Raw genomic sequence first — 22,627 nt, forward strand, 5'->3', positions numbered from 1 at the left:
CGATTCCGACTTATAGCAACCCTATAGCTGATGGAATTTTAAGAGAAATTGCATTGAATCTATAAATCAATTTAGGGAGAATAGACATCTTAGCAAAAATTAGTTTTCCAATTCATGAATACATCATTTTTCAATAAAGATTTTCTCAGTAAAGTTTTGTTGTTTTCAGCGCAGAGGTCTTACACGTCATGCTAAATTTGATCCTAGGGATTTGATGTTTTTTGATGCTACTGAAAATGTAATTGTTTTTAAAATTTAACTTTCCAATCAGATCAGTAGCATGCTCCTGGCTTTGATTTTTGTACCCCGTGACCTTCACTGATTAGTTCTGGTAGTTTTTTTTTTGGGGGGGGGTGAGGGGGTAGATTTCATGAGGTTTTCTGTGTAGACAATGTCATTTGTGAATAATGACTTACTCCTGTATTTCAATCTTTATGCCTTTTGTTTGACTTACTGCATGGCTAGGACCTCCCAAACAATGCTGAATAGAAATGATGTGAGCAGACATCCTTGCTTTTTCCCGACCATTAGGAAAAAGGATGTAATGTTTCACCATTAAGTATGTTAGGTACAGATGTCTTTGACAGATGCCCTTTATCACAGGAAGAACTTACATCCCTAGTTTGCCGAGTGTTTTATCACAAGGGGGTGATGGATTTTGTCAAATGCTTTTTATGTATCCATTGAGATCATCATATAGTTTTTCTCCTTTATTCTCATGTGGTGAATTACACTGATTGGCTTACAAATGTTAAAGCAACCTTGCCTTCCTAGAATGAACTCTATTTGGTCATCATGTATTATCTTTTTTATATGTTGTTGGATTCAACTTGCTGATATTTTGTTAAAAGATTTTTATTTTTGTGTTCATGAGGGACATTGGTCTGTCATTTTCTTGTAATATCCTTTTCAGGTTTTGTATCACGTACAGTATTTCTCTTTTTTTTTTTTTTTTTCATACAGGTAAGTATTTTGTTAAGGGCTTAAAAAATGCATACACACTCCACCGTGAGGTGCTTTAGCGTCGCTATGAGTTGGAATCCACTCGACGGCAACTTTTTTTTTTTAATAGCCATTATGGAAAAAATAGCAAGAAACAAACAAATCAAAAAAAACCTACAAAAACGATCATGTTTGATTCTGGAAAAATTTCTCATTATTTATGTGAACAAAAATCTGAAACTAGGGAAAAAGCTAGGATGTGAGATGGGCTGCCAATTCAAAGTTTTATTCTTGCTAGTTGTGTTCCTTTTCTTTATTCCATTCACTTCATTAAAAAACAAAACAAAACAAAACCCGTTGCCGTCGAGTCGATTCCGACTTATAGCGACCCTATAGGACAGAGTAGAACTGCCCCATACAGTTTCCAAGGAGCGCCTGGCAGATTCAAACTGCTGACCTTTTGGTTAGCAGCCATAGCTCTTAACCACTATGCCACCAGGGTTTCCTTCTTTCATAGTAAGAACAACAAAAAAATCTGCACTAAGGATTAGGCAAGTTTCCAAATGTTTTTAAACATCCTCGACTATAGTATATGACGTAAAAACCGTGAAGTTCAAACTCCAAGTATAATGAAATGTAATGAAAAACTATTAGAGTAGTTTAAATTGCCCTGTAGTTTTGAAAGCAGTTATGGTATTTTTCGGTCTAAGAAAAGCAAGAGAAGTCTCTCAGCTCTACTTAAAAATGTAAGGGAATGCATCTGACGTTATCTTTAACTAAAAATTCAAGAGTCAGAGAGAAATTTCCAAATGTGCACTTTAATGGTAAAAAAATACAAATTCCATATGCAATGAAGTATTTGTTTCCATTTATGTGCAAAACATAAAGCTGTATGTACACACACACATACACATATTTTTGGAAATGGAAAAAGTATGAAAATATAACACTAGAAAGAAAACAGTCGGTACCTGAGAACAACAGCTGTGAGGGAAGGCTAAATGCTTTTCTGCAATGCTTTCAGTTTTCTAGAGGAGATTGTATTCCTGTATAATTTATGTAATTAAAATACATTAAAAAAAAAAACCCTTCACACTAGTGAATCAGGGGTCTTCATTACATAACACAGCAAACTGTTAAAACACATTATATGTGGCCTCAGAATTAAAGGTAACAATGTCAGAGGCCACATGCTCAAATCCTGCAACCTAATTCATTATCTTTGAGGGGGGAGGCAAAAATTTACAGAATACATATTTAAGAGTTACCCTTGAATTATTTAACAAACATTTTTTTAAAAAAATTACTAGTATTCTCTTATCCGGAAAAGTTTTAATTTCTTTGCCTCAACTATATGAACATTTTATCAGAGAATGAACCCCACACTCTAAGTATCTAAATATACCTGTTTCGTTTCTAAGCCTATAACTAATGACAAAATATTTTTGCACCAATAAAATCTGCAATAAATTAAAAAAAAAAAAAAAAGCATTGCTGGTGGAAGCTTACTGGCACTCTCTCACACATAAACCCAGAAAAAACCCAGTGCCGTAGAGTCAATTCTGACTCATAGAGACCCTATAGGACAGAGTAGAACTGCTCTTACACATGGGTTGGGAAAATAAATTGGTACAGATTTCTGAGGGGCAATTTGACAATCATTAATTATCAAAAGCCTTAAAATGCCTTAATCAATATGCTTAGCAGCTAATTCATTCCAATTAAGATGCCATTTCAACTTCTTTTTTGTAAATAGAGGTTAAAATGGTAAGAACTAGAAGTCTAAGTTTCTACAGGTCAGGGTGCTAGATTTATTATTTGCATGCTCATCTAAACCAAAACAGCTACAAGCAAGGTTTCTTCAATTCCTCTTTTCAACTGGAAAAGAATCAAAGAGAAACATGTTGCTTGTATGTGTTTAATTCTTTCAAACACCTCAGCCTCAGACTCTCACGATACCAGCAGGCAGAATGAGAAAGTAGGGAATGGAGGAATGAATGGAGACTTGCCTTTTTTTTTTAAGCCAATCCTCCACTCTATAACTGGAAACAAAAAAGAGGGATAAACTGCCTTTCAAGCCAGAAACTGAGTTTGACTATATTAAAATTTCGCTTTTAGTATTCTTCCATAATAATTTACTCAAACTTCTTTAATTAGTGATCTAAGATGGTCTAGGTGGTATTCTTCTATGAAGGATTCTGCTTGATTCAAAGCTTTTATTTTCACCAGAATAAGAATTATTTCTTTCACTTCATCCCTAAAGAAAAGAAAACAAACCTAAGTGTGAAGGCACAGTGGTCAATTCAGAACCTAATCACCAAAAGCTAATCTAAAACAAAAGCTTTACCTTAAACCAATAGCTACAAGTAGCATAAAATATAGAGATGCTGCCTTCTCCACATAATTATAAACTTCAAAAACGAACCAGTAATGGATATATTCTGGCAAATTTCAATGTGAACGACTGTAAAAACTAGAAAAGCACAGAAATTTAAGCAGTGGTGTGCCAGAACAAGCTAAATCATAGTGGGAACCATGGTGATCGTATTTATACCACAGACACTGGCAAATGCTACAATTCTGTTCTGTTTTGTTCCCCCTGGAGAACATCACTATATTCAAGTCCCTAAACATCTGGCATTTTTAAGTAAGCAGTTATTCAATTTCATGCATTTAATTTTTTCCCTTGTTGTTTCTGTTACTGACTTCTAGTTTTATAGTGTTATGATCAGAAAAGATGCCTTGTATTATTTCAGTGTTTTTGAATTTATTGAGGCTGGCTTTGTGGCCTAAAATATTGTCTATTCTGGAGAATGACCCATGTGCACTGGAGAAGAATGTATACAGTACTGCTGTTGGATGGAGTGCTCTATATCTGTCTATGAGGTCAAGTTGGTTGATTGTGTTATTTCTATCCATCATTGAAGGTGGTGTGTTAAAGTCTCCTACTATTACTGTAAAACTGTTTTTTAATTTGGTTAGAGTTTGCTTTGTGTATTTTGGAGCTGTCACTGGGTGCACGGATATTTTTTATGGTTATGTCCTCTTGGTGGACTGCCCCTTTAATCACTATATAATGCCCTTGTTTGTCTCCTATAATGAATTTTGACTTAAAGTCTATTTTATCAAAATTATTGGCATTCCTGCTGTCTTTTGGTTACTCTTTGTTTGATATATTTTTCCACCCTTTGATTTTATTTTTTTAATACTATTTTATTGAATTTTTTGAGAACGTTTATACAGCAAGTTAGGTTCCCATTTGACAATTTCCATGTGAATTGTTCAGTGATGTTAGTTATATTTGTCACAACGCGTCAAGATTCTTTTGTGTTCGGGTTCTTCCCTTTCCAGTACTTTAGCTTCCCTACCCCCTTATATCTTCTCACTGTTGATATGTTGGTTTCATTGTGATGATTTTTAAATAGGGGATAGGCTCAGTTCTAGGTTTAAAGTGTCTCAGGGTGATAGTGTCAGGGAATCCTCTGTTCTCTATTGCTGCAGTTTGTCTGGCTTCTTCTTTTTTTTTTTTTTAATAAAAATTTGAGTTCTGCTCTGTATTTTTCTCCCATTCTCTCCAGGACCAACTGTTGTGACCTCGGTCAGAATGGTCAGTGGTGGTAGCTGGGTACCATCTAGTTCTTTTGGTCTCAGAGTAGATGAGGTCCTGGCTCAAAGAGACTTGCTCTTGTCTGCACTTTTGGTTCAGTTCTTACTGTTTTTCTCCTGGCAAGGAAAGATCTGTAGTTGTGTCTCAGATGGCTGCTTGTAAGCTTTTAAGAGCCCAGGTGCTACTCACTTCGCTACGATGCGGATCACGATTTTTGTGAATTATGTTATGCCAACTGATTGAGCTGGCCCGTAAGACTATGGGCCTAAGCCTTCAAACCCAGAAAACAAACATTAGAAGGTGTTTGGTTATGTCTGAGGAGTATCTGTATTTATCTCTTCAATAAATATCTACAGCCACATATTTGTATTTACATATACCTGTTTTTTATACATACTTCTATCTCTTCTCACCTATGTACGCATCTGTACCCACCTGTATACCAATTTGCCTATATTCATCCATATGTGTTCAAAAACTTTTTACTTGGGTTGTGCTATGCTCACTACATCCACATTTGGTGCCACTTTTCCCATCACCAAAAATAAGTAGTCAGTATAAAAAAAAAAAAAAAAATTTTTTTTTTTTTTATAGTATATAGTGTACTTACCCCACCCCCTCTCCTCTCTCTGGTAGCCACCAATGAACACTGGTCTCTCTATATTTATCTATTCTTGTCTTCTTATAAAAAGGGATCATACAATATTTGTCCTTATATGCTCGACCTATTTCATTTAGCATTATGCCCTCCAGGTCCATCCATGTTACGTTTCGTGGACTCATCATTCTTCTTTATGGTTCTGTAGTATTCCATTGTATGTATGGGCCACAAATTGCTTATCCATTCATTCACTGATGGGTACTTTGGTTGTTTTCATTCATTTGTTATTGTGCATAAAGCAACAATGAACATAGGTGTGCATATGTCTGTTCATGTCATTATTTTTAGGTTGTTATGAGTCGGAATTGACTCGATGGCAATGGGTTTGGCTTTTGGTTTTTAAGGCAGTCTAGGCAGAAGGAACTGGCAGTCTACTTCTGAAAAAAATTAGCCTGTGAAAACCTTATGAATAGCAGCAGCAGACTGTCTGATACTATGCTGGAAGATGAGCCCCTCAGGTTGGAAGGCACTCAAAAGATGACTGGGCAGGAGCTGCCTCCTCAAATCAGAGTCAACCTTAATGATGTGGATGGAGTCAAGCTTTCTGGACCTCCGTTTGCTGATGTGGCACAACTCAAAATATGAAGAAACAGCTGCAAACATCCATTAATAATCAGAACCTAGAATGTATGAAGTATTTATCTAGGAAAATTGGGAATCATCAAAAATGAAATGGAACACATAAATATCGATATGCTAGGCATTAGTGAGCTGAAATGGTATTGGCCATTTTGAATCAGATAATCATATAGGCTACTATGCCGGGAATGACAAATTGAAGAGGAAGACCAGTTAATACTATTATTCAGTAAGGCCAAAGATGAAGAAACTGAAGATTTTTACCAACTTCTGCAGTCTGAAATTGATCAAACATTATCAGGATGCATTGATAATTACTGGTGATTGGAATGCAAAAGTTGGAAACAAAGAAGGATTGGTAGTTGGAAAATATGGCCTTAGTGACAGAAATGACACTGGAGATAGCATGATAGAATTTTGCAAGACCAACAACTTCCTATCGCAAATACCTTTTTTCAACACCATAAGGGGCGACTATACACATGGACCTCACCAGATGGAAAACACAGAAATCAAATCAACTACATCTGTGGGAAGAGATGATGGAAAAGTTCAACACTGTCACTCAGAACAAGGTCAGGGGCTGACTGCAAAACAGACCATCAATTTCTCACATGCAAGTTCAAGTTGAAGCTGAAGAAAATTAGAACAAGTCAACGATAGCCAAAGTACAACCTTGAGTATATCCCACCTAAATTGAGAGACCATCTCAAGAATAGATTTGAAGCATTGAACACTCATGTCCAAAGACCAGTGAGTTGTGGGATGACATCAAGGACATCATACAAGGAGAAAGCAAGAGGTCATTAAAAAGACAGAAAGAAAGAAAAGACCAAAATGGGTGTCAGAAGAGACTCTGAAACTTGCTCTTGAACATCACGTAGCTAAAGCAAATGGAAAAAATGATGACGTAAAAGAGCTGAACAGAAGATTTCAAAGGGTGGCTCTAAAAGACAAAGTCAAGTATTATAATGACATGTGCAAAGACCTGGAGTTAGAAAACCAAAAGGGAAGAACATGCTTGGCATTTCTGAAGCTGAAAGAACTGAAGAAAAAATTCAAGCCTCCAGTTGCAATAGTGAAGGATTCTATGGGCAAAATATTGAATTGACACAGGAAACACCAAAAGAAGATGGAAAGAATACACAGTCACTGAACCAAAAAGAACTGGTTGACATGCAGTCATGTCAGGAAGTAGCATATGATCAAGAACTGATGGTACTAAAGGAAGAAGTCCAAGCTTCACTGAAGGCACTGGTGAAAAACAAGGCTTCAGGAATTGATGGAATACCAATTGAGATGCTTCAATAAATGGATGTGGTGCTGAAGTGCTCACTCGTCTACACCAAGAAATTTGGATGACAGCTACCCAGCCAATGGACTGGAAGAGATCCATATTCATGCCTGCTCCAAAGAAAGGTGATCTAATGGAATGTGAAAATTATCAAACAGTACCGATACCACACGCAAGTAAAATTTTGCTGAAGATCATTCAAAAACAGTTGCAGCAGTACATGGACAGGGAACTGCCAGAAATTCAAGCTGCATTCAGAAGAGGACAAGGAACGAGGGATATCACTGCTGATGTCAGATGGATCCTGGCTGAAAGCAGAGAATACCAGAAGGATGTTTATCTGTGTCTTATTGACTACGCAAAGGCATTTGACTGTGTGGGTCATAACAAATTATAGATAACACTGCAAAGAATGGGAATTCCAGAACACTTAATCGTGCTCATGAGGAACCTGTGTATCGATCAAGAGGCAGTCCTTCGAACAGGACTGGGGATACTGAGTGGTTTAAAGTCAGGAAAATGTGTATCAGGGCTGTATCCACTCACCATACTTATTTAAACTGTATGCTGAGCAAATAATCCAAGAAGCTGGACTATATGATGAACTACCTGTGTTATGCAGATGACACAACTTTACTTGCTGAAAGTGAAGAGGACTTGAAGCACTTACTGATGAAGAGCAAAGACCACTGAAGGTATGGATTACACCTCAACATAAAACAAAAATCCTCACACCTGGACCAAAAAGCAACATCATGATAAACTGAGAAAAGACTGAAGTTGTCAAGGATTTCATTTTACTTGAATCCACAATCAACACCCATGGAAACAGCAGTCAAGAAATCAGACAACACACTGCATTGGGCAAATCAGCTGCAGACCTCTTTAAAGTGTTAAAAAGCAAAGTTGTCACCTTAAGGACTACGGTGCACCGGACCCAAGCCATGGTGGTTTCAGTCGCCTCATACGAATGCAAAACATGTACAATGAATAAGGAAGACTGAAGAAGACTTGACGCCTTTGAATTATGGTGTTGACAAAGAATACTGCAAAAAGAACGAACAAATCTGTCTTGGAAGAAGAACAGCCAGAATGCTCCTTCAGAAGTGAGGACAGCGAGACTTTGTCTCACATACTTTGGACGTGTTATTAGGAGGGACCAGTCCCTGGAGAAGGACATCATGCTAGGTAAAATGGAGAGTCAGTGAAAAAGAGGAAAACCCTCAACAAGATGGACTGACACAGTTGCTGCGACAATGGGTTCAAGCATAACAAGGATCATGAGGATGGCACAGGACCGGGCAGTGCTTCGTTCTATTGTACACAGAGTCTCTGGGTCGGAACCAACTGGAAGGCACCTAACAACAACAACAACAACAACAGGGTATGTACCCAGAAGTGGGATTGCTGGATAATTTTCACTGTGTAAGTCTCTTATGTGCCTGGTTAGGTTTATTTCTAGGTATTTTACCAATCTGGGGGCTACTGTAAATGGTATTGTTTTGATTTCTCTTTTTGAGTTGTCTTAGTGTAGAAGAAAGCAACTGATTTTTGTGTGTTAATCTGTACCCAGCAACATTGCTATACTCTTCTATTAAATTCCAGCATTTTTCTTGTGGAATCTTTAGGGTCTTCCACGTACAGGATCATATCATCTGCAAATAGGGACAGTTTCCTTCCTTTCTGATTTGGATACCTTTTGTTTCTCTTTCTTCTCTTATTGCTCTGGCTAGGACTTCAGTACAACGTTGAATAAGAGTGGTGATAATAAGCGTATTTGTCTCATTCCCATTTTCAAAGGGAAGGCTCTCAGCCTTTCCCTGTTGAGTATAATACTGGCTGCTGGTTTTGCATATATGACCTTAATTATGTTGAGGAATTTCCCGTCTATCCCTATTGCGCTGAGTGTTTTTTTAATCAGGAAAGGGTGCTGAATTCTATGCAATGTCTTTTTTACATCGACCGATATAAGCATATGGTTCTTTTCCTTTGTTTTTAGTTATATGGTGGATTGCATCGATTTTCTAAATGTTGAATCACCCTTGTAATTCTAGTATGAATCTCACTTGATCATGGTGTATGATCTTTTTGCCATGCTGCTGAAGTCTGTTGGCGAGAATTTTGTTGAAAATTTTTGCATCTATCTTCATAAGGAATACTGGCCTATAATTTTGTGTGTGTGTGTGTGTGTGTGAAGGTTTTTTTCTTGTATCTATCTAGCCAATGGTTTGTCCGTTTTATTTATCCTTTCAAAGAACCAACTTCTGGCTTTGTTAACTCTTTCAATTTTTGTTTATTTCTGCCCTGATCTTTATTATTTCTTTTTTTCTGGTAGCTTTTGACTTCTTTTCCTTTTCTATTTGTTCAAGTTATTGGTTTAAGTTAATGATTTTGGATCTTTTTTCTTTTTTAATGCAGGCATTTATTACTATAAATTTATCTCTGAGTACTGCTTTTGCCGTGTTTTGATATGCTGTGTTTCTACTTTCTGATGATTCTAGAATTTTAAAATTTCATTTTTTCAAAATTTCACTTTTGATTTCTTCCATAACCCAATATTTTTTTAGTAGTGTTATTATTTAGTTTCCATGTATTTATTCTTTTTTCCTTATTTATCCTGCTGTTGATTACTAGCTTCATATGGTTATGTGGTCAGGGAAGTTGCTTTGTATGACTTCAGTCTTATTAAATTTGTTGAGGCTTGTTTTGTGTCCTAGCATATGGTTTTTTCTGGGAAATGACCCATGTGCACTGGAGAAGAATGTGTTGTCTGACGTTAGGTGGAATGTTCTATATATGTCTGTTAGGTTCAACTGGTTGATGATTTTATTTAAGTTCTCAATATCCTTAGTGATTTTTTAGATGTTCTGTCTACAACTGGAAGTGTTGTGTTGAAGTCCCCTGCTGTTATTGTGGTGTTGTGTATTTCGCCTTTCATATTAGTATTTGTTACACGTATTTTGGTGCACTGCTATTGGGTGCATATATATTTAAAATTGTTAAGTCTTCTTGATGAATTGATCCTTTTATTATCATGTAGTGTTCTTCTTTATCGCCTGTAATAGATTTTGATTTAAAGTCCATTTTATCTGATATCAGTATGGCAACCACGCTTTTTTGTTTACTGGTTGCATTATTGTGGCCGCCATAGGAGAGATTTCCTTTCATGTTTCACCTTTGATTGTTCCTTCTTCCCTTGGGATTTTGAGTGTTTTACTACCTTTTGTTGAACTGGGCCTTATTATTTTTGCTTTAAATTTTGTATTGTCTTTATTGTGGGAAAATTTTCTGTAGGGCCCTGGTCATGCCACCACCAAGCACCCGTCTGTCAAACGAAAGGCCAGAGCCTGCACCCACCAGCTGTCCCACGGGAGACAGATGTGGCAGCCTGCCTTTGCAAAGACTTACAACTCACTACCCCTTGAGGCAGGTCCTCTCAGTTCCACAGGTTCACTATGAGTGCGAAAGACTCAGCGGCTTGGTATCTTCTCCTGAGAACCACTAGATGGCACTCTTAGGTGTTGTCAGTGCTGATTCAGTTTGGGATGCTTGATCTCTGGAATGCAATATGCATGCAAGGAAGGGGGGGGGTATTAGCTAGTTGTAGATGCTCATATAGCGATGAGCCTTGTCTTTGCCGTGGCAAAGGTGGGGGGCTTTGTCTCTCCTGCTTTATGGTCGCCTGGGATCTGTAGAGCTCTAACTTATCTTCCTGCTTTCCATCCTTAGACTCAGTTTATGTTCTGCTCGCCTTGCTTGGCTCAGGGTTTGTCTAGTCAGTATCTCTGTCTCCTACTGGGGATTTCATAAAGTTGCCTTCCTGTGCTCCTTACATGGAAACAATGCTCACTTTGGGTCAAAATGGCCATGTTGTGCTAAGCTGGCTGGCAGGGCTCCTGTGGTCTGTAAGTCTCCTTGTTCACTGTTTTTTGAATTCCTTATCAGGTAGTTCTATTACCATTTCTTCTTCAGGAAGGTTTTCTGCTGCTTTCTTTCGCTCACTTGTTTGTGCCATCTTATCCTGTTTCTTCATGATTTGTTAGTATCTGCTGTCTCCTAGGCATTAAGGCGTGACTTCAGTGGTGTCTGTTGACTGGACTCACTAGTGGGTATGGAGGGTCACAACCACATGTTAGTCCTCTGTGGTTAGGCTCGTATGTCTTCCCTTAACAGACTGAGTAGAGGTGGGAGAGCCAGTTCTTTCCCTGATATTGAATGACAAGTGTTGGGTAGTCACAGTCCCTCCATAGCCCTTGTGGGACCATGGGGTCCTGGGTTCATGCTAGCAGTTAGTGTGTTCTCTGGAGGTCAGGCAAGATGTTTCTGCATCTGCTGTGAGCGAGTGCTACCCAAATGGACAGGGTAGGCCTGCTATGCATGCAAGAATTGGTGTCTCAGTAGGTGGTAGGGCATCAAGGGGCTTCAGTGCAAATGCAGACAGCCTGCAGGAACTGTTTGGGTATGGGACGTGTGACATTGTAGCTGGGTGGACATTGGATAAAGGCACTAGAATCTCCTGCTTGTTTTTTGGCAGAGGTGCAGAATGCGCCTGTCAGAATGTGACTGGTGTTGCCGATGAGGTGATGTGTCTGTCCAGCCGGTAACTGGGTGTGGGTGCAGGGAGTGTTCTTGTTGGTTACAGGTTTAGGCGCTGTGTGCATGCACTGCCAGTTGCTAGGTGGTCAGGGCAAGGGTGCACAAGTCACTGGGTGGGTGGCACTGGAGCCTGCACTGCTGGTTGCAGGGTGGGAGCACACCACACGCCGCTGATTGCTGGGTGTGTGGTATGATGGCATGAACTTTCAGTTGCTGGTGCGGTGAGTGTGGCACAGGAGGGCATGCCACAGATCACTGGGCAGGGGTGAAGGAGGGCACACTGTTGGTCACTGGGAAGGCAGAAGTGGGGGGAGGGGTAGCGTGTTCCCCTAGTCTCTGGCATAGGCACTGGGACACTCCCCACAGAGCGCAGCTGGCAATTAGGACCTGGCCCCAAGCAAATGCAAGGAGCAGGGGAGCTGTCCCGAGTCTGGTTGGGTGCGGGGGTCTCTAGTCACTGCTCCAAGGATCCTCCACTCCATGAGTACTACGAGTACTACCCACATGAATGATCAGGGACCTCTGCTGGTGAGCAGTTCTATCCCTATTTCTCCCCGCTCTATGTTGAGCTTTCACCTGCCTGCCTGCACTTTCCCTCCTTAGATTCAGTTTCTGTTCTGCTCATCTTGCTTTGCTCCAAGTTTGTCTACTCAGTTATCTCTCTCTCCTATTGGGGATTCTATGAAGTTACCTTCCTGTACTCCTCATATGGGAACACTGCTCGCTTTGGGTCAAGATGGCCATGTTGCGCCAAGCCTCCTGGCAGGGCTCCTACAGTCATTAAGTCTCCTCGTTTACTGTTTTCATTTAGTTTCTCCTTCTTTTCAGTGTTTAATCTAATCCTTCATACTTCTGTTTGCTGTTCTGGGTTCCCAGACTGTCATCTTTATCTGTTTCACTAGGTTTCTCAGTTCTTTGATGTTGGGGGACGGCACGGTATGTGTGACTAAGCGGCCATCTTGGGCTGTCTCAATATCTGGCATTTTTAATGAGACATCCAGGCCAGAAATCTAGCTACTATTGGGTAAAACATCAGGCTATAGACCTGTACTTAACAAATGCTGAGACTTAAAAATGGCTATGAAAATGAAAAACACATTTAAAAAAAAAAAGCTTAAGTGATTTTTGATTTAATAGTTTTAATTCTAAAACCCTTTGTATTATATTTTTCTGGAAGTGATTTAAAAAAGTACTTACATTTAAAGGTATAAACTTTTTAAAAAGACTTACATTTAAAGGTATAAACTAATACGCATGAGGTGTGAGAATAAAATAGCGAGCAACTGCAAGGGTCACACATGAAAATATGCACTAATTCTACAGTACTATGGAATCTCGAACAGATATGTAGAAATACGGGAAAAGTACAAATATTTCTTAAAATGGCTGAGAGCACAATAGAACCCTTGAATTATGCTTATCAAGATGAGAACAATGTACATATTACCTGAGTTCACTTTTAGATAATTTAAGTGCAGAATGCACTAAAAACTGGATGAAGTTTTCTAGCTGGGGAATAGATGTCCTCATGGAAGGATTTTCAAACCATTTTTCTGGGAAACATGATGCTACCTGTTAATAAAAACACATGGTTGGTTTACAATAATGAGTTATCATCTAACAATCTCATTTAACACTCGGAGTGATTATGCAAGCCGAATACCATTCCCCCCGTTTTATAGTTTATGGTTCAATACATTTTCAGAATTTTCCCTACTTGGTTTGTCAAGGGTTACATACTTTAAAAGAAAATATCACATTTTAAGGCTAAGAGCTTAAAATAGATTTTATGAAGATTCTCTAGTTGCACTTGTATTTCCTTCTATATTCTTTACTCCTGAGCCATTTTAAATCTGTATAGACGTTAATTTACAACTTAAAAAAAACAAATTTCCTAGACACAAAACTTTCAGTTAAACACAACTACTATAAAATATGTACATTCAGTATTATTTCAAAATAAGAAATTGGTTTTCTAGTATATTATCTATATACAAGGTTAAGGAGTCAAGTAAGCGGTTCTAAGATACACAGCATAAAAAAATTATTTCTCATTTTCTACTAATTTAATACAGTGTCCATGGCGGCAGGAGTCAACATACGTGAATTCAGTTTTTCTTTTTGAAAAAATTCACATTTCATCTGATCATCATCATCCTTAATACATGATTCTGTGGAAAATTTTAGTAAAAATAGAAAAATATTAAGGAGAAAAAAAAAAAAACCCAAAAAACCTTCCTCACAACAGAAAGAAGAAAAAAAGAAGGGTAAAAAAGGGAAGGAAAGAAAAATTTGAGATCATACCATTCACAGAAATCTTGGACAATCACACAGGTTATGCTGAGTTGACAAAATCAATACTTTATAGAAAATAGAAAGTTGGGAAAAAAGTAAAAATGTACCAAATATATAGAACTTTTATTTAATTTATATTATAAAATACATTAAAAATAAAGGTTTTGGAATGTATTCTTTCTAAAATAAATCTCATTAGTCAGCATTTAAAACATCTGATTAGTCAGCATTTAAAACATGCTTGGGGAAAAAAAGATTTACCCTATCCTATTCTTGAATCACCTTTTTTAATTATCCAGATAAAACACACTGTGACTGCCTAAGGCAGAAGGTCCTACAAGTTTTATGATGCAAACTGTATCTGTTTTAAAAAATTTTTAAATCAGCCCTTACTGGTCTTGCAACTGCTCTCCCCTTGTTCTGCATCCCAAGTCTCAATAAAATTCTCAAGCAACCATCCATCTTTTCCATAAATGATCCTGGAATTTAAAACCACATTTTCTTGTCCTGGTCTTCTAGCCATAGTTGTAGAGAGAGTGATGTGTAAATATACTTCCTGACCACCCTCATAGTGACAGGCGACTAAGCTGAGCCTTAAACCCAAAACATGGAAGATTTATAATTTTTAGTATATAATGTTTAAAACTGCATGATATAAAAACTATAGCCAGAACAATCACTGTTGACAGGAGTTGATACATAAAGTTTGTATGTCGTTTTTTTCAAAGTTTATATTATAAAGTATTTTCCTATATTCTTAAAAACTCTTCAACATGAATAGACTGTAACGTTTTTGGATATTTGGGTGGTTTCCAACTTTTATTGTAAATAATGCTGTAACAGATTCTTTGTACTTAAATCTATATGAGCATTTCCGAGTTTTAACTCAGGATAGATTCCTAGAAGTAAAATCACCAAGTCAAAAGGCAGGTATACATCATGCCAGAATATTCTGCAGAGCAGCTGTATCCTTCCTTCTATCGCTGCAGAAGACAGCTTCCCAGGACTTCTGCACTTCATGTTCTAGGGGACGGAGCCCCTGGAATGACGTGGGGCTGTTTCCTGGCATTTTTGACAACACTGGGAATTACAATTTTAATATTAACAAAAAAACTTTTGCCAACACTACAGGTAAATTTGCTATGTAATTTGCATTTCTCTTATTATTGGAAACCCTTGTGGTGTAGTGGTTAAGAGCTACAGCTGCTAACCAAAAGGCTGGCAGTTCGAATCCACCAGGCACTCCCTGGAAGCCTTATGGGGCAGTTCTACTCTGTCCTCTAGGGTCACTATGAGTTGGAATTGACTCGACGCCAGTGCGGTTTTTTTCTTATTATTAGTTCTGTTTATTTTATTTTTTATATGTTTATTTTTACTTACCCTTTTTTAAAAATACTATTTTACTGTGTTTAAGATGAAAAATGTACATAGCAAATTAGGTTCCCATTTAAAAATTTCTACACAAATTATTATTTTGGTTACGTTTTTCACAATATGTCATCATTCTCATTTATTCCATTTTGGTTGTAGCATTTCTAGTACTCTAGCTTCCTTGCCCTATTACCTTCTAATTTTTGCTTTTCAGTCATTTTTGAACTTTTAGTCTCCTATAGATGATTTTTAAAAAAGGTGATACTCTTTATTTTATCAGCCATTTTCTTATTATGCTAAAAGGTGACCTCAAGGGACAGTTTTGCTCTAAGGTTTAATGAGTATCTCAAGACAATAGTGTCAGGGAGTCCTCTAGTCTCAACTGGTCTAGTAAGTCTGGACTTTTGAAGAATTTGAGTTCTGTTTCACATTTTCTTCCCGTTCTATCAGGATCCATCTGTTGTGGCCCTGATCAGAATAGTAGGTAGTCTCAGGGTAGATGGGATGGTGGTTTGTGTAGACTCTTAGTCCTATAAACTACTTTCTTCACTGGGTCTTTGGTTTCCTTCTTTTTCCAGACGAGTACAGATCAATATCATCTTACATGGATGCTTGCAAGCTTTTAAGAGCCTAGACACTACTGTATTTTTACAAAAATAACACATTATACGTTTTGCCAATCATGCCCTCCCACTGTGAGGTATTTTCGCAAACACACTATGCTATTTTTTTTACGTTACTGGAAAAAATTAACATAGCACACTTACAAAAATATCTTGCAGGGTGGGGGGAGTGCGAAGTTGGCCAAAAAAAGTATAACACATGAGTTACTTGTATAAAAGTATGGTACTCAGCACACTGGCATGGAGAATATACATTTTATGAACTATACAAAAAAAAAAAAAAAAGCAAACCCACTGCTTGTTGAGTTGATTCCAACTCATAGCTACCGTATAGGACAGAGTAGAACTGCCACATAGAGTTTCCAAGGAGCACCTGGCGGATTTGAACTGCTGACCTCTTGGTTAGCAGCCGTAGCACTTAACCACTACACCACCAGGGTTTCCTTATGAACTATATTATGCCAATTAAGTGAGTTGTCCCACGAGACTATGGTCCTAAACCTTCAAACCCAGCAAACCAATCTCGTGAGGTGTTGGGTTATGTCTAAGACATATCTGTAACTGTGTCCTCTATGCATATCCTTTTTTGATGAACCGCCTCTTCCATGACTTTTGGCCATATTTAGTTGGAGTATTTGAAGTGTTTACTGATATGTAAAGGGCTTTTTATATTGTTTGGATTATAATCCTGTGAATTCTAATTTTTATTTTTCAGTTTTTCAACTTTCTTTTAAATTCTGCATTACAAAAAATTTCAAATGCATACAACAGTAGAAGGAATAGTATAGTGAGCTCCACAGTTTTAACAATGATCAACTTATCTCTGTTTTATGTTTTTATCCACTGAAGTTTTATATTTTTATTAAATCTATTTTTTTTTCTCTTCATATCTTCTTTTGCCTTTAGGTTTAGATAAGACTCCCTCACTCTCAGATATCATCATTTATTTTCTTCTTAGTACAGGATTTTAAAGTTTTCTTTTTTACGTTTCATTCTTTATTTCACTTGAAATTCGTATCGGTACAGATTGAGAGGTAAGGATCTAACATACTTTTTCATAAACATTCAACAGCATTTATTAAATAATTTTTCTTTCCCGTACTGGTGATGTTTCAAACCAGTGTACTAAGTCTTGGAATCCATGAGCGGCCAAATGGTTGGAGGTTCGAGTCCACCCAGAGATGTCTCAGAAGAAAGGCCTGGTGATCTACTTCCAAAAAACCGGCCACTGAAAACCCTACGGAGCGCAGTTCTGCTCTGACACACGCGGGGTTACCACTAGTCAGAGTCGACTCGATGGCAGCTGTTACTGGTACGCTCGTTCCTAAATACAGAGGGGCTGCTTCTGGTTTTCTAGTCTGTTCAACTCATTTCTATATTCCTGTGCCAGCGCCCCAATTTTTGTTATTTTGTTTTAAAACAGACTTTAACAACTGACTTTTAAAAAATGATAAAATTAGGATCAGTTCCTACACAACGTACCTCGTTGCACTTTTTAACAACATCTGGCCCAGGTGTGGCATTAAGGAGAGCTATAAGAAGGTAGCGATTTAGCAGCTTCCCCAATCCAAGCTCTTTCAAGGCCTCATCTCGGAGGAGTCCACTCCAAAGAAGAATGTTGCGGAAGAGCTAAAATAAAATATCAAATGAATACGAATCCTTTTCCCAAAAGGAAACTGTATTAATCTTTAAGAAACCTAACAGTTGGTCAAACACTTCTGCACTCTCACTACATTTAGCCCTGGTGGAACTGTCAATTTTAGAATTGATACAAAAACATTTCTGAACAAATACTTGATTCTTTCTGATTTTTATGTATTTGCTCATCCCATTGTAATTTTCTAGAATAACCAAAGTTATCCATCTCAAATAACTTCACTGGAGCCTTCCCAGATCAACAATTTGCCTCCCCTAATCCATCCTCTACCGGAGCCCAGGGACACTGGGTACGAGACTGAAAGACCCCAGGATTCATAAACGGCTGCCGTCAAAGCCAGTGCCACTGCTACCAATGAGTGACCTTGAGAAATCAATCAATGTTGAGAACTTCATTTCTTTGATATATAAGATTAATAACTGTGCGTTTGGATATAATTTGGGTAAAGTACTCATAATAAATTCTAATAAATATTGCTATATTATTTGTCTTTCCCTCCTCAAAATCCAGAACTTCCTGTGTATTTTATGGTGCTTTCCACTTTCTTTCCAGTGCTATAATATTACTCTAAGTGCTGAGCTACATGCAGTTTTACTAACCTGCAACTCTTCTTCACATTTCATGTCACTTGTTCATGTTGCTCCCACTTCCTCGAAAGTCTTTCCCCTGACTTAGCCACATGGCAAATACCAATTCACCCCAATGAAAACATTCTAGCTAACTGAAGTCACCCATGACCTTCTAAATGTCAAACCTAATAAAGGTTTTTAGTCTTTCTATTATTCTTTGTGACATTTAACACTCTTGTCTTCATTTTTGAAAATCTTCTCTTAACTTCCCTGAAGCTGCTGTCTTGTAATCATTCTGTGGTTCCTCTGAAGATCCCACTCTCTGTCCACCTCTCATGTCAGTGTTTTCCAAGGTTCCTGCCGTAGCCCTCTTCTCATGCTTCACCCAATCTCCTCAGAGGCTGTCATTCATGACTATGGCCCCGAACACTGCCTAAGTGGGCTGACTCCCAAATCTCCAGCCCACGTCTGTTCCCTGAAATTCAGATTCATAAATCCCATTGACTCCTGGACTTCTACACTTATATATCCCATTGACATCTTCAACGCCCTGTGTCCAAAACAGTTCTCACCTTTCCTCCCAAATCTCTTCTTCCTGCATTCCCTAAAATGTCCTCAAAGACTGGTAACCTGGCTAGCATCCTAATCTCCTCATATTGAATTAATTAGCCGTCAGGTCTTTCAATGCTTCATCCTCAACATCTTTTGAACCCATCTTCTTATCATCCCCATTGTCAATGACTTAGCTAGTGACTTTATCCTTTAGCTTTTCGACCAGGTGTTGGCCAACTATGGCCTGTGGGTTAAATGCCTGCTACCCACTTTGGTAGGGCCCATGAGCAAAAAATGAGTTTTACATTTTTAAGTGGTTGAAAAAAAAATTTGTTACATGTGACAATTATGTGACATTTAAATCTCAGTGTCCATGAATACAGTTTTATTGGGACACAGCCCTGTGCATTTGTTTATAGCTTCTTCCGCACCACAGTGGTGAAGCTGAGTAACTGCGACAGAGATGATGTGGACTATAAAGCCTAAAACATTTCCTATCCGGCCCTTACAGAAAATGCCTGCAAACCTCTGTTCTCTAATAAGCTGGATTTTTTTAAAATCTGGATTTTTTTTTTTTTTTGTAGTGGGTATTGCAGTTTCCTGCTTACCTTTAGACCTGACCAGAACTGTCTTTCTTGGAACTTTGAATGTGGTGATGTTTTGTTTTCTACAGCACTAATTTGAAATAAAGAGAAAAAAGAAAATGCAAAAAACTGTTAATCTTCTAGAACCAGGAATTAAAAAACTGAGTTTTTTTTTTTTTTTTTAAGCAACCAAATAGCCTTAATGGAAAATAAATGAAGGTGTTGGTGATACCTAGTGGTATCTATCAAAATGACAAACGCATGTGCTGCAAATGCCCCCTGTGGATATACTTGCACACATACAGAATGACATGTGTACAAGGTCGTTCACAACATCATCGCTGGTAATGGAAACCACTCATATGCTTATCAGATACATGTATATATACCCACTGCCAACAAATTGCTTCTGACTCACAGCAACCCTACAGGACAGAGTAGAACTGCCTCATAGGGTCTCCAAGGCTGTAATCTTTATAGAAGCAGACTGCCACATCTTCCTCCTGTGGAGCAGGTGGTGGTTTCGAACCACTGACCATTCGGTTAGCAGCCGAGGATAACCACTGTGCCACCATCAGTCTCAGTACATCTATATTATGAAATACTATGCAGCTTAAAAAAATGAAAAAAGTACTTAAACATGACATGAAAAGGTCTTAAAGATTTACTAAGTGAAAAAAGATACGAAACATTGGTTCCAGCCATTTACAGTACACATCCTTTTCTACAGAAAGCAAGGGCAAAATAAGATTATAGCAATTATTAGCATTTACTTGTATTTGCATGAAGGAATTCTAAAAAAAAAAAACAAAACAGTGATTATTATTGCATGTGTTAAGTATGTACACAAGGGAGAAGGGCAGAAACTGGGTGGACAGCAGGCAGGAGTAGGAGGGAGAAAGTCTTCATTATATAAATAAACACACGTTTGAACCATGTGAATGTATTACTTATCCAAAAAGTTATAAAACAAATCTTGCCAGAATTTTTGCTTGCAGACGTTTCTTCATGGTTTAAAACGTTAAATCTATCTAGCCTACCGAAAGATTACCAGTTGTTGTCGAATTGACCTGACTCATGGTGACCTGATGTGTGTCAGAGTAGAACTGTGCACCATAGGGTTTTCAATGGCTGATTTTTTTGGAAGTAGATCACCAGGCCTTTTTTTCTCATGCACCTTTGGGTGGACTTGAACTACCAACCCTTTGGTAAGCGCGGCAAACACGTTAACTGTTAGCACCACCCAGGTACTCCACTCAGAAAACTCAGAGGTTCCTTTCCTTGTCCCCCTCCATAAAGCCCTTCCAACCTCTGAGGAGTACCCACTGGATAACTACAGTTCATGAACCATTCCACTATAAACAGATGCTTTTTTTAGCACCTGTATGAACTTGTATCAAATACTACCTGTTTCCTAATTTAATGTGACTGCAGAATTCACTGATGCAGTTTCTGGCCCCTCAGTGGGCTTCTAGGCCTTATGCTGCGCTGCTTCTGTGCCAGTCCTGTTCTGTTCTGAACCGGTTCTTCATCCTCAACATCCTGTGAGGTAAGTACGAATTGTATCTCCATTTTACAGATGAGGACACTGACGCATAGCGAGGCCCCAGGTCAAATGGTGGATCCAGTCTCCATGATCTGTGTTCCTCGCCACTCTGCTATGCCACCTCTCATGTTCCTAACAGCTGTGTCACCAGGGCTCCTCATGTTCCCAGGATACCATAAGAAAAGTGTGTCTGCCAAATGCTAACCATCATTCCTGTCACACAGTAGGTGCCTGAGAAATATTATTTGAGATGTCAACTTGCATCTTAATAGAATATGTGTATCTGTGCTTTGAAAATATTTACATGGTTTCATTATATTCTTAAATAAATCTATATTACACGGATAGTTATTTCAACCAATCTAAAAATGAACAGCTCTTACCTCTTTGGATACAGAGGAATAAAAACGTCATCTTCTATTGCCTTCTTTATTCTTGAAACAATGGATTTAAGTAAGCCCTGTATATGAAAATTTGAAAAGTATAAATGATGACCATAGGTGGAAATATGTTTAACAACAAAAAAAAGTAATTTAACATTGGTATAATTTTTTTTTATAAGTTTGTACATGCACACAAAATCAGGTTTTAAAATAACTACTAACTAGTGTATGAAAAATCACTTTTATATGGACTTTCTCGCCATGGTCTTGTGACTCCTACAAAATGATTGTGTGGGACTACGCAAATATGGTATTGGCAAAGAATACTGAATATACTATGGACTGCCAGAAGAATGAACAAATCTGTCTTGAAAAAAGTACAACCAGAATGCTCATTAAAAGCAAGGATGGTGAGGTTTTGTCTCACGTACTTTGGACATATTATCAGGAGGGACCAGTCCCTGAAGGACATCATGCTTGGTAGAGGGTCAGTGAAAAAGAAGAAGGCCCTCAATGAGATGGACTGACACAGGGACTGCAACAATGGGCTCAAGCATAACAATGATTGTGAGGATGGCACAGGACCGGGCAGTGTTTCGTTCTGCTGTATATAGGGTTGCTATGAGTCGGAACTGACTGAACAGCACCTAACAACAACATCTGAGGCACTCATGGCCAGCCAGTGAGCGATAAAGAGGTGAAGTCACTTTGATGATGAGCAGCCCATAAGGTTGAATGCAAAGTGCTGAAAGAGGCCAATGATGCCAAGCTCAATGAAGTGATTCAAAAATTCGGCAATCTCATCATAATCTGTGCATAAAAGATTAAATTTAGGGAAAGTACAAAACATTTTAGAAACAGTACAAAAGGCGTAGGTCTTTTTGACTATGAAAGTTACTCTTGATCACCAAGACAACATGGAACAACATGCAAATAAGGTGTTTGTGGGCTACCAAGGGGACTGGATAGCTTGCTAATAATGCAAATAAGGTACATGGAACCCCTGTGAGGGGGGGACTATGCAAATAAGGTGAAAGGAACCCCACGAGGGGATTGGTCAGTTCTGCCATCTCGCCAGGCTTAAAAGCGAGCCAATCTCAGAGCACAGAGGAGACCTCACTACCACCAAGAAAGAAGAGCCAAGAGTGGAGTGCACCTTTTGAACCTTGGGCCCCTGTGCTGAGAACCTCCTAGACCCAGGAGACAAAGAACTGTAACACCAGAGATGGCACAAGATGGTGAGAAGCAGTGGCAGAGATGGTGGCAGCATAACCAGGAGACCTGTGCAAGATGGCACAGTGGGCTTCCCAGTCCACAGAGTGAGGCGCCTACAGTGGGTGCGCCATCCCATGGAGTGAGAGAGCTGCG

General features: G+C 38.4%; 1 protein-coding gene across 3 annotated transcripts in view; it reads right to left on the reverse strand.

The window, feature by feature from the left end:
- Positions 1 to 933: 933 nt before the first annotated feature.
- Positions 934 to 22,627, reverse strand: part of GCFC2 (GC-rich sequence DNA-binding factor 2) — a 60,551-nt gene continuing 38,857 nt past the window's right edge. For all 3 annotated transcript variants that reach the window (XM_064268783.1, XM_064268781.1, XM_064268782.1), the window contains 5 exons: positions 21,260 to 21,336; positions 19,355 to 19,421; positions 17,451 to 17,597; positions 13,127 to 13,251; positions 934 to 3,199 (listed from right to left, as the gene is read on the reverse strand). In XM_064268783.1, the coding sequence (XP_064124853.1) occupies positions 3,082 to 3,199; positions 13,127 to 13,251; positions 17,451 to 17,597; positions 19,355 to 19,421; positions 21,260 to 21,336 (534 nt within the window). In that variant the 3' untranslated portion in view covers positions 934 to 3,081. The remainder of the gene's footprint in view (positions 3,200 to 13,126; positions 13,252 to 17,450; positions 17,598 to 19,354; positions 19,422 to 21,259; positions 21,337 to 22,627) is intronic.

The sequence above is a fragment of the Loxodonta africana genome, chromosome 15, assembly GCF_030014295.1.
Source record: "Loxodonta africana isolate mLoxAfr1 chromosome 15, mLoxAfr1.hap2, whole genome shotgun sequence".
NCBI lineage: Eukaryota > Metazoa > Chordata > Mammalia > Proboscidea > Elephantidae > Loxodonta > Loxodonta africana.